The 12,562-nt window shown below is 44.3% G+C and overlaps 1 protein-coding gene across 7 annotated transcripts in view; it reads right to left on the bottom strand.

The window, feature by feature from the left end:
* Nucleotides 1–12,562, bottom strand: part of TPK1 (thiamin pyrophosphokinase 1) — a 321,965-nt gene that overhangs the window by 305,798 nt on the left and 3,605 nt on the right. For all 7 annotated transcript variants that reach the window (XM_066627433.1, XM_066627430.1, XM_066627431.1 and 4 more), the window contains one exon: nucleotides 8,335–8,406. In XM_066627433.1, coding sequence (XP_066483530.1) covers nucleotides 8,335–8,377 — 43 coding nt within the window. In that variant the 5' untranslated portion in view covers nucleotides 8,378–8,406. The remainder of the gene's footprint in view (nucleotides 1–8,334; nucleotides 8,407–12,562) is intronic.

Raw genomic sequence — 12,562 nt, forward strand, 5'->3', positions numbered from 1 at the left:
GTGATACTCTTGGCAAAACCCACCTTAGATCTAGCCACAATCCTACTGTGTGCCACTTTTGACAAGCTGAGGACAAATGGAGACCTCCGCTACTTCTAAATCTGACCCATACTTTATTACTAATGCTTTTAAATAGGCTCCACAGGCCTCTGGATTCTGCAACACACACGAGACAGAAAATCAACAACATGCAAAGCATGTAAGATGGAATATGCAAGGTAATTTTTCTTGCCTGAAATACTCTGGTGTGCAACACTGCCAGTTAACCCCCCCCCCCCCAATTGCCAGACAGCTTGCAAATGGCTTGCTATCTCTTCTGGCATAGAGTAACAGCGAGCAGTGTAAGCCAAACAAAAGGTCCTGCTTCAAATCTCAACTAAAGTCACCAGCTAAAGTGCTTGAACTACTAGTGCCAGGGCCAAATCCTACCCAATTTTCCAGTGCCGTGCCAATGGGGCATGTGCTGCATCCTGTGGTGGGGAAGCAGTCACAAAGGCCTCCTCAAGTTATGGGAACATTTGTTCCCTTACCTCAGGATTGCACTGCACTGCACCAGTACTGGAAAGTTGGGTAGGATTGGGCCCTCAGTCTCAGCCTCTTTGAAAAAGGGATAATAACCCCGGACAACCTTCAAGGACTATTGGATGGACTCCCAAGATAATGTGGTCTAAGAAGCGCATTAGGTGCCACTCCAAATCACCAACAGGCTGTAGCTCATATACAGCATTAACAGCCTACATGACAAAATACAGCTCAACACAGCTGGCAACATAACACTTTGGTTAAACAAATATGAAAGTTTAAAATGACTGCAGATAATTAAAGTCTGAATATTTTAAACAACAGTTATAAGTGGCAATTCAACATTGCAAGAAAAAAAAAGTTTCCCCCTCCCTTAAATAACAAGAGAAACAGTTTTTCCTGTCAGCTGCACCACTTTCTTGCAAACAGGGCAAATATATATAATTTTCTCACAAAATTACACGAATTAAGGTATTTCAATCACTGTTTTAATTCACAGCTCGGGCCTCCAAAGTGCAAAGGGTGAATGTTTAAAAAAAATAAAACAAGCAAATGAAGTCAGAATAACTGAACAAAAAATGGGGGCAGGAGGAAGCTGGGGCACAAATCCCAGAAACTCAAGTTGTGGCAATTGTCCACTCACAGCTTGGCAAGTCTCTTTCTGAAAAACAGTCTAGAAATATTTCACATGCATACAAAGGGATTAAGTGACCAGCCTCTGTTCATCAACAGTTTCTAAAACAACTAAATCAACTTTCACCAACAATTAATCTTCTAAAAGCCCACAGAATGTAGGCAACCATCATGTGGTTCTTGCTGAATAGCTCACAGACTTCAAGAGTCCACATTAAGGATCTCTCATGTTCCCCTGTGGCTCCATCTGCCTGCTCCAAGCCCTCTGTGACATCAGAGCAGGTAAGTAAATTGTAGAGGGGACGTGACATCTCTGCCTAGACAATGGGACATCACAACATGTCAACCATTTCCTGGTGGGTAACAATTACAGCTTGTGTGCTATGAAGATGCTAGTCCATTGTTGGCCAACTTTTTGGGCAAATATACACAAATCAAGCTAAAAATATGGGTTCCACCACCTTCTTTAGAGGAGCCAGAAGGGCATGGCCTTCCTGACTGTTGAAGGGACAGACATGTGACTGGAGGAGGATGAAGGGTAATAATGTTAATTAGCATTAGTGTTCCTTATTGAAGAAGTCATACTAGTGTATTTTCTTCTTCATAAATTGTTGTGCGAGTTTTCTTACTAAAAAAAGCTGACTATATAAATTCAAAAATAAACATTATGAGAGCGTGCCACACACTACTAGCTTTGCCTCTGATTCAGTGCTCAGAAAACAAGCAGCAGTACAACACAGGAGAGGCAACTAGGAATAGTAGGCTTAGTTTGGGCCACAACTGGTTCTCCAAGTCCTTTATAGGCATGCCATAAACCCCTACATGGGCTGCGGGTGGAACAGCCCCACTGCAGGCCATCTGAAAGTGGCTAATGATGCCATTCGGTATGAATTTGAAGGGTTACAAGCAAATATAGTTTTACGATTACAGGTTCGTCAGGATGCAGAAGAGACCACACAATCCTGTCCAGTGCTGGCACAGCGGGGCTGCACAGCCCACACTGTATTCAGCACTGGAACTGAACAGGCCAGAGGTCTCCTTGGGGTAATGGAACATTTGTTGAATCCCAGCCTGATCAATAGGGCTACTCAGATCTGCACCAGCAAAAAGGCCCAGGAGGAAGAAAAGGATATAGTGGCCAGCACCATAGATCAGTGATTTTCAACCTTTTTCATCTCGTGGCACACTGGTAAGGCACTAAAATGGTCAAGGCACACCATCAGGTTTTTGCCAATTGACAAGGCACACTGTGCTATCAGTGGGGGCTCACATCGCCTAATGGTCCTATTGATAAATGACCCTTTCCCAAATTCCTGTGGCACACCTGGGAACCATTCGCGGCACACCAGTGTGCCATGGCACAGTGGTTGAAAATGGCTGCCATAGATCCTGCCCCCCTCAATGTGCCTGAACTACCCCCACCCCATTCCACCCTCCCCCCAACCTGCGCCACCTGACGGGAGCTTACCTGCTCTATTGGGTGGTGCTCCTGGATTCAGTGCCAGCAGGATGGGGCAGGTCTTCCTGCCAGCACTGCTTACTCACAGGATGTCACAAATGTGCTTTATGGCATGTTTGCTACATTCAACACTGCTGGCATAGCCACAGAGGCGTAGCTAGGTTATTTGACACCCGGGGCCCATAAATTTTTGTCACCCCAAATGACTTAATTAATTAATTAATTAATTATTAGTTAATTATTAATTATATTGTTTAAATAATTAATTCACTTTTTATACCACCCTTCCTCTAAGCAGCTCAGGGTGGTGCAGATGGTTCCTCCCCTAATTTTGTCCTCACAACAACCCTGTGAGGTAGGTGAGACAGAGATAGTAATAGTCATGACATGGAATGAATAATAATAATGGCCAGAAAAATACAGTCAATATTTCCCCACAAGCAATGGATGAAATTCTGCATCAAATGGTATATAACATGATGGTATTATTCCTAAAAACCACAATTTCAAGAATTTTGGTCACTAGGGTGTCACCCCCCCCCCAATGTCTCATTGGCCTGTTTTGAGTTAAGGCAGTGCTTCTCAAACTTTTAATACTGGGACCCACTTTTTAGAATGAAAATCTGTCCAGAACCCACCAGAAGTGATGTCATGGCTGGAAGTGACATGATCAAGCAAAATAAAATTATAAATAATTAAATTAAAGAAAAACAGATAAATAAGGGGAAACCAGCCCTGTTTCACCACGTGAATTTTCTCTGTAGCCTGCCTGCAATAACACCCCCCCAAACACACACACACAGATAAAGCAGTGAGATTTTCAGCCCTCCCCAGTGCCCACCTTACCAGCTCAAGCCTCTGGTTTATACTTTTGGGGTGGGGGGGGCCTTGAGCTCCACATTCATTAGTTGGGGACCATGCAGCTAGCCTTGCATTCCTCTTTGCCTGACTTGACCAGGAGCCAAGGCACATTTGCTTACTCTCCAGTAAACTCAACCCTGTGGCTTACTTTTGCTTTCCATAGGGCTCAATACATTCGTCTGCTTGGAGAGAGGGACTTCCTTCTTGGATGTTTTTGTGGGTCTGCTTTCATTGGATAGGAACCATTGGATAGGATACCATTGTCATTGGATTCCTCTCAGCCTGCCCTTTCCGAAAAACTATGGCAAGTTCGCCTACTCTCGAGTAAATGCGTGATATGGCTCAGTTTCATTTTCCATAGGTTTCAATGCATTATTTTGTTTCCATTTTTTTGGCCATAACATTTGATGAAATTGAGATATTTCAATCTGGTTTTATGCATTGCATTCCGCTGGAAATTCCGCATCCAACGGCATATAGCACGATGGGGTTTCTCCTAACCTTTGCGATGTTATCGATGTTGGAGCATTTGTGGTGTTACACCCCTCCAAGGGTGGTACCCAGGGCGGACTGCCCCCCCGCCCCTCGTTAGCTACACCACTGCATAGCCAGCAAATAGGATTGGGCCGGCAGTCACTGTTGTCCACCTTTTGCATTAACAAATTAATAAATGTAATTGTCGGACACCCACCACAATCATGAGGTACAGAAAAAAGGATCCATGAAGGAACAGTTAAGCAATCTGAGAAGCACAGGTAGGTAAAATAACAGCAATAAATGAAGTGTGTTATTAGTGCTATAAAATAAAGTAGCAGAGACAAGCCAACAACTTGGAAAATAAAATAAATTGTTTTAAATGCTTTTCACTTAAAGAACTGAAGCATTACACTAGACAACTCACAGTGCCTATTTAGGTTCCTACTGAACCTAGAGAGAAAAAAGTTTAAGTATTTTAAAAGGAATATCGTCCCAATTAAAAGTTTTAAAGTAAAGCGCTAATTTTGATGAACTGGCCAATCTGGCCATTTCTATGGGTTCACTTTGCTGATCACAAAGAAGTCCTTATGCTTTAAGACTGTGGAACTGTCTAAAGGCAAATTCCATGGAAAGTAAACTGCAGCAGGGGATTTCAAGCTCTCTCATATTTCCTTGCAATGAGTATCGAACTATGGATAATTCAGGTTTTGAGGATACTCTCTATCCATCTTTACTCAAGAGAACGAAATAGTTACTACCTGCTGCAAACTCTGTACATACTGTAGTCGTTCAGTATAGTTTTCCCTTGCATTTCAGTACAAAAGATTCTTCACCCTCTTCACACTGTGGTGCAACAAAATCTTTTTTGGGTTAATTGCAAATCACCGTTGTTTACTCTTAGAAAAAACAAGTGACCTTGATCTAAAGCACTGGATAGTAGCTATGGAGGCAACAACAGAAAATGCTTTTCACTATAATATATTTTTAAGAAGCGGAGAAAGAGAAGCCCTTCAATATTCCATGGCTCACCTACTCTCCAGATTTAACTGATAGACTCACAAAGGGCCCAATCCTATCAAACTTTTCAGCACCAACAGAGTGTGTGCTGCATCCTGTGGGAGGGGGGAGGGAGTCACAGAGGCCTCTTCAAAGTAAGGGAATATTTGCTCCCTTCCCTTAGGCTGCATTGCAGCTGCATCAGCACTGAAAAGTTGGATAGGATTTGGCCCACAGTCTGTCCAACTTCTGGTTCCTTAGAGGCTCCAGTAGTTCCTTCTTGAGACAACAGAATGAATTAATCTAGCACAGCGAATTTCAACCACTGTGCCATGACACAATGGTATGCCGCGATTGGTCTGCAGTTCTGCCATGGGGGTTTGGGGCGGGGTCAATTGTTAGTACAGCCATTGGGGGGGTGTAAGCCTCCCACTGGTAGTGCAATGTGCCTTGTCAATTGTTAAAAAACTGATGGTGTGCCTTCAAAATTTTAGTGCCTTATCAGTGTCATGAGATGAAAATGTTGAAAATCACTGATCTAGCATGTTCTTGCCTCTATACCCTCAATATGTGTTCAGAGGCTGCTTTGAGTTGTGTGCATTGCTTTTGCTTTGCAAGTGTGTATGCAGAAAATTATAAATACAACTTCTACATACCTAAAGAATCCGCCAACTATGTAGAAACCTACTGCTTATATTTAGGTGGCCCCATTTCGCTTCCAAACCGATAGCACAGGCCAACACACATTTTGCTTCCTTAAACGTTACACCAATTCCTGGGTATATTTGGGGTGCCGATTCAAAAAATAGCATTCGTTTTGCCCTATCATGTCTAGTTTTGGAGATATAGTAAAACCTCATTAGTGATTGGTTCAAGCAGCTTCCTCATGAGGAAGCCTACACCATGGTTTCCTCATGAGGAAGCTGCCTAAACCATTCACTAATGAGGCTATACTATATCACCAAAACTAGATGTGATAGGGTGGAATGGATGCCATTTTTGGAATCGGTATCCCAAATTCATATCAAACCACCATAAAGTTTGGGAAAAACTTTTCTGACTCTCAATTTTGTAGGCCTGTGTAGGCAGCCAACCACTTGAATTTGCAATTAGAAGGCATGATAAACTTTTGACTTTGTAGGCAGTATGTCTAGTCCATGTTCTCTTTCAAACCACCAAACAGCTCTGGCTCAATAATTAAGAACACCGGGCTGCCAAATGCCAATTGCAGATAAATAACTGACAACATTCAATAGCTCAGAAATGTGTAAAACATTTACCTTTTAAAACGCAAGCTTAACTAAGGTTAAACAGAAGGATAAAAAGAATAGCAAAGATTCCTCTAAATCAGCAAATTCCCAAACCACACCATGAAGGTGTTTCGGGTTGCAGAGGGACTGATGAGCAGCAATAATTTACCCTTGGCCAGCAAGGTGCAACAGATGGAGTCCTAGGGCCCTAAAAGAGATTATGCTGAAGTTCCTATTGATTGGCTCAGAATTTTTTTTTTTTTTAAATATTCATGTCCCATCATTCATGCTGGAACAACTCAAGACAGCTTCCTACAGGAGTATATTACAGTATACAGCAACATTTTAAGAATATAATTCTTAAAATGTAGATTATTAGACAAAACAATATCAAATCAGGAAACACAGGCCAAAACAGCAGAAAAACACCAAACTCTCAGAAATCTGGGGAGACAAGACTAACAAACCAGCTACAACCACCTGCTGAACAATTTCAACACAAAATCAGCCCCCCCCCCCCCAAATAAAAAGTAACATTTTAACCAGACACTCAAAAGGATTATAGTAGGGACCATATGGTCTGGACAACTTAGGATCCTAACCACCCTCCCAGCCAGGCCAGCATTACACCAGGCTGCTCAGATCTGTTCCAGCGATTTTGCTGGCACAGATCCAAGCAGTTCCATTGGGGTGACTGGTACATGACACCAGCTAAGGGGAAATATATTCCCTTATTCCGAATTGCTCAGCAGTCACCTCCTAATCTGCGTTGAATACAGCGCAGGCTAGTTGGCCTGCCTCTCCCAAAGCAGGTTAGGACTGGGTTGTCACTCACCCATCTCCCAATCTCCCCCACTTAAGCTCCCTCATTAAGCAAGAAGGACTCCAGTGTTGACCCACAGCAAAAGGATACAGGAAGGAGGACAGATGACTCCGGGTTGGCCATCTCTCCTGCTGTGACCTTCACGTTAAGGACACAGAATGTTCTTCAGCTTGCCACCCAACAAGCCTAATTAGTGGTCACTTTCTGTGGCCCCCTGTGATGTCCATGGCAGGCGGAGACCCCACCCCTTGGTGTGCGACCGAGCGCAGGGGGCTTACCCTGTCGATGAGAGTTGGTTGGCGGTGGAAAGGACGGGAGGCAGACACAGCTGTTTTCCACAGACGGTTTACTCGCGTCAAACTCTTGACATTCATGGGGCCTGTTATGTCACAGGCCCCATCGCCTTACACAGACTCGTGGCGTCGGCACACAATAGGCTCGCTCCCCGCTCCTTCCCGACCCCTTGAGGTTTCAGGCAGAGCTCTCCGGCTGGTGCCTGTTGGCCAGGGATACGGGTTCCCGAGGGCTGCAGTGCTGTTGTCTGGGGTCGGCTTAGCTGTCCTTAGGAGGGCCCCCTGTACCTCTGGGCTTGCCCCTTGATCAGCTGGCCTCCAATGGAGGTAGTTGGTACCGTGTCCTTGGTTCTGCAACCTCGCCTCTCCTGCTGTCACCCCCGGGGGCCGGGCGGGCCTAGGATCGGGGAGTTCCCAGCCCCTGGCCCCTCTCTCCAGGGCCGAGGTAAGCAAAGTTCCCTTCGGGGCATAGGTCATCTCAATAAGGCTGGGGTGGCTACCCCCTCTGGCCTTCCCTTCGACCCTGCTCCCAACTGGAGAGGAGCGACCTCTCTCTAGCCTGTCCAGACTCCTTATGAAGCCAGCCTTGGGCTGGGCCAGCCCCACCCCTTCTGCCCACGTGGCTGCTGGCTGCTCCCAGGAGGTACTAGGTCCTACTCCCAGGGAGGTGTCTTGCCTGGGACCCAGTCCTGACAGTGCTTAGGTTTTACTCCCGAGGAGGCCCCTACCCCTGAGGAGACCCCTGCTCCTGGGGAATTCCTGGCCGCCTGGGCTGGGCCTAGGTGACACCCCCCCCAACCTGATCACAACTGCATACATTCCTAAACGCCTTACTTAAGTCACTAGGGAAGAAATATCTCCGTTATGAAAGTACAATTTGGTCTTCAATTGTTGCATTAATAGTACATAATGACACCTCTGCCAATCAACCACTGATGCAGCCTTTACAGTGGGACTGTCTCCAGAACGCATTTGCAATAAAAGGACTTTCAAAAGAAAGGTAAGCACTAGGTACAATACCAGTGGGATGCAGGCACTCCAGTGGAGTCATCACTTGCTCCATGGCCGCTTGTTAACGCTGGGCTTCTACAACTAAAATGAAACAAACGAAACCAAAAACACGTTAAAAATTAGAGTTCATAAACCTCACATTAAGTCAATGTTTAATTACATCCAAGCGACACCCTAAGCATACCCGATGCCAGAGGAGCCTTCCTTCGGAAACAGCTACAAATCTGCAGGCACACACACAAATATCGATTTTAAAATAAATACATTTAAAGCTGATTTACACGGAACTGTGAACCGTTACGTACAGCAGGTGGCAGAAAGCCCATTCCAGTGTGAAGAGATTAATCCATAAGTACATTTGGCATCAGGCAGATTGATAGATAGTGTGACACACAGTTCAAGGGATTGGAAAATCCAACTTCTGGGGGGGGGGGCAGGAAAATAAACGAGCAAGCTGAGCAGGGTTCAGTTTTTAATTGGTAAATATTGATCTGTATCGCAATAAGTTGCCACCCAAGTCAAAATTAATAATAAGCAAAATATTGAGGGTTGCACAAGTCACTTATTTACAGCTCTGCTAAAACAGAATGCATTGTAAAGAGTTCTCCTTACTGGTAGGGAGACTTTTTTTCTGAATAAACTGACTTCTACCCTCAAACTCCCTCCTGGACTGTGGCAGGTCTAAGTCAGTCGAGCATGTAGGATGCTATATGTATATTTTGCACACAGCACATCACTGCACATGCCAGTTTTCAAAGTGTATTCCTGAGCATCCTTTAGAAAAAGCTGATCTTGGCCTTAGATATCTGAAGGAATGTCTCCTTCATGGAAAGTTGCCTTATACCAGGTCAGGTCATTGGTCTGTCTAACTGCAGATACACCCGTGGCACAGCTGCAGTTTCCAATGCTGAGAATTGAATCTGGGTCCTCCTGCATGCAAAGCATGTGCCCTATCCAGGGTCGGCCCATCCATGAGGCCAACTGAAGCAGCTTCCTTAGGCAGTGGTAGGTGTCCATCTCTGTCCACCTACTTGCCTCCACTGCTCCTCTTCCTCCCTCCACTCCCTGGATTGCACAAGCGGCAGCTTATCACACACCTCCCAGGTGTCAGGAGATCTTGAGCAGCCCTACCAGTGAATTAAGATTCCTTCTCTTTTCCCACGATCTGATATAGGTGCCCCTCCTTCTGAAGTGTTAGGGGTGGCAACCACATTAAAATCTTCTCTATGGTAGCAACCTCTATGGGACATCTGTCTAAAGAGGTCCAGCTGACTCCTCCCCATCGTTAGACCATAGCTATAATCCTATGCACTCTTATTCCCAGGTAAGTCCCTTTGAACATGGTGGGATCACTTCTAATGCAACAGGAATAATCTTGGCTTTAAGGCTGCTGCCCTGTGCCTACCTATTTGGGAATAAGCCCCACTGAACACAGTGGGCTTATTTCATGCTGCAGTTGTGTTGCAGAGGGACACTGCTTGCCATGCTGCCCAATAGTTCCAGACTGTGGAATTTCCTTCCCCTTGGAGTTGACAGCTCCCACCTTGGAGATCTTTCAGCAGGGCATTAAGACCTTTTTATACAGGATGGCATAGGCCATAAAAATGGCCACCTTTTTATTCCATAGCTGACATGATGGATTGGCGTTTTATTCAAATATAATTTTTAACTATTTTTACATGATTCATTGGGGTCTGTCTTGTTTTTATAGTTTTAATGGTTTTATTGTTGCTGTTTTAAACTGTAAGTAGCTTTGATTGCCCTCACTAGGAGAAAAGCAGGATATAAATCCTTTAAATAAATTCCCTGCATACTTATTTGAAAGCAAGTTGACTTCTGTGGGGTTTTCTTCTAAATAAATGTGTATAGAATTGCAGCCTTAAAATCAGAGCAGCTGCATATTTACCTAGACATATGCCACACCAAACACAGTGAAACTGACTTTCCAGTGAACACGCACAGGATAGGACTGCCTAACCTTCCTTGTCCAACAAGTACTTTTCTTTGTTTCCTTAAACCACATAAGTATATAGAGAGGTAGCAGTACGAACATTAGGAGGAATTATTCAAGATAATAATAATAAAAAATTCAAAAGGTCACAGTCCAAAGGATGTTTACTAAACAATCACCTGAGAAGAACTCAGCAGGGGATGATTGTCACAAGGATGACCCTGTACTGCTGCTGATTAAATGAAGTGTGGTGCAGTGGTTACAGTGCTGAACTTGAGACAAGAATGCTGGCATGCCACAGCCATGGCAGGAAGTAGGTGTTTTTGACCAGCCCTACCATCACACAAGACAAGGACAGTAAGCCCAAAGCACCTGACTAGCGCTGGCTGTCCTAGGACACAGAGCCACGTAAGTCCTTAGATGACATTTTTGTCTCATCTCTTCAATGTGTTTCGGCCAACTAACTCCCCACGCACCCTTCCATTGTGTGGGCTGAGATTAGCTGGTTCGCAATTTTTTGCTGCCTACTTGATTGGCCTTGGTGGATAGTTTTTTCACCTACCTCAGTCTGTTTCCTTAGGGTTCAGTAGCTTTTGGTAGCCAGTTTGGCCACGTTGGGCAGGTTTTGTACAGGCCATGAAGGCAGGAGTGGGGATTTTGGTGTAAACCCTGAGGTAAGCAGAAATCAGTGGGTGAGCCAGTACCAATCCCTAGAGGCTGCCTGGCAGGTCTTGTGGCTTGGCTTGCCAAGTCCATCTCAAAGGCCTTCCTACTTGGGAGAGCCATGCAGCCCAGCTTCCTCAGTCCTTCAGGAATGGTGCAGAGAACTTGGGCCATCAACTGATGGGTTGCAGTTTTGAGTCAGGGTGGGAATTCCCAAGAGGGGAACAGATGGTGGTTGGCTGTCTCCCCTAGATTAGAGGTCAGCACTAAAGTGGGGAGAATTTGAGAGGCTTGGCGCCCTGTAGGATTGCTCAAGTATCATGATTGGCATTAAATAAAAAGGGCCAATTTATATTCCTGGCACCATGTCTTGTGCATTTATTGGGAGAGGGGTGCACGAGCAATAACCTAGGTTCAAATACCTGCTTCTTCATGAAGCTTACTAGATGACCTTGGGTCAGTTACTGTCTATCAGGCAAACCTACCTCACAAGGTTGTTGTGAGAATAAAAGGAGGGGAAGGAGCTAAGTACCCATAGCTCCTTGAGAGGAAGAATGGTGTATAAATGCAAAATAAAAAGACAAAAACAATAAGTTTAACCCTGCTGCAGTAAAAATCATCCTGAGTTTGTGACTTTGGCCATCTAACTGTGTGCGCCAGGTTTTCTAATAAAGCCATCTGTCAATCTCTCCAATACACTGACTCCAATCACAGCTGATCTGAATTGTTTTCCCAGTGCTTCTCTCTCCCCAAGCTTGCTGCTACCAAGAAAAGAGCAATAGGTCCTTGTGAAGAAAGTCCTTGTGGGGAACCTCAAAAGTAGATAAGAGCATCATTGCTACTGCCTTTGTAGCAAAGTCTTTGCTTGTCCAATTGGTTTTAGGAGCACAAATATTATATCTTAATAAAGTTCTTTCATTCTGTTACTATTTGTTAGCTGACAAGCTTTCTTTGGGTTTTGACCTGTACCTTCTTTGAAGTCCTTTGTGGATGTCTGTACATAGCTCTAGGGACCACGGTAAACCTGGAGTGATCCGATTATTCAGAGGGAAAGACAGGATATAAAGCACCTAAATAAACTTCTGAAAAACCCAAAATAAACACTCTACCACTTTATTTTGAAGATAATTCTCTATTCTCTTTTTAGTATTTAAAAAGTTAGCTCTAAATACAGCATATTATAGTTTTAACAGTGGGCATGCTCCACTAGGATTCACTTTGGCAAAACCAACATGTTTAATTTGTGTTGGAGTTCAGCCCTTGAACATATCCTGCAAAAAATATAAGCTTAGCTCTGGAATATGAGTAATAAGGAAGGGAATTCCTCAAGGCATATGAAGAGTTCCCCTTGCTCTCAAGTAACACATATGGCTCTTGCACTTCTGGAGTTTAAGACAACCACTTCTAAATCTAGAAGGATGCTACTTCTAAGCAGGCATAAATTTCAGCGTGTTTTGTTTTTTTTAAACCATTAGGCAACAGCACCAATTTTTGAAGCTTTATGCCACCAATGCACTGGTTCAAGGCAGAGTACATATGATCTACCAGAATTAAGCAAATTAATGGTCTGCAAACACTATTTAGAGGTCCTACGAGGACAACTAGGATTGTGTAGCCAAGTAT

Source organism: Tiliqua scincoides, chromosome 5 (genome assembly GCF_035046505.1).
Source record: "Tiliqua scincoides isolate rTilSci1 chromosome 5, rTilSci1.hap2, whole genome shotgun sequence".
NCBI classification, from domain to species: Eukaryota; Metazoa; Chordata; class Lepidosauria; order Squamata; family Scincidae; genus Tiliqua; species Tiliqua scincoides.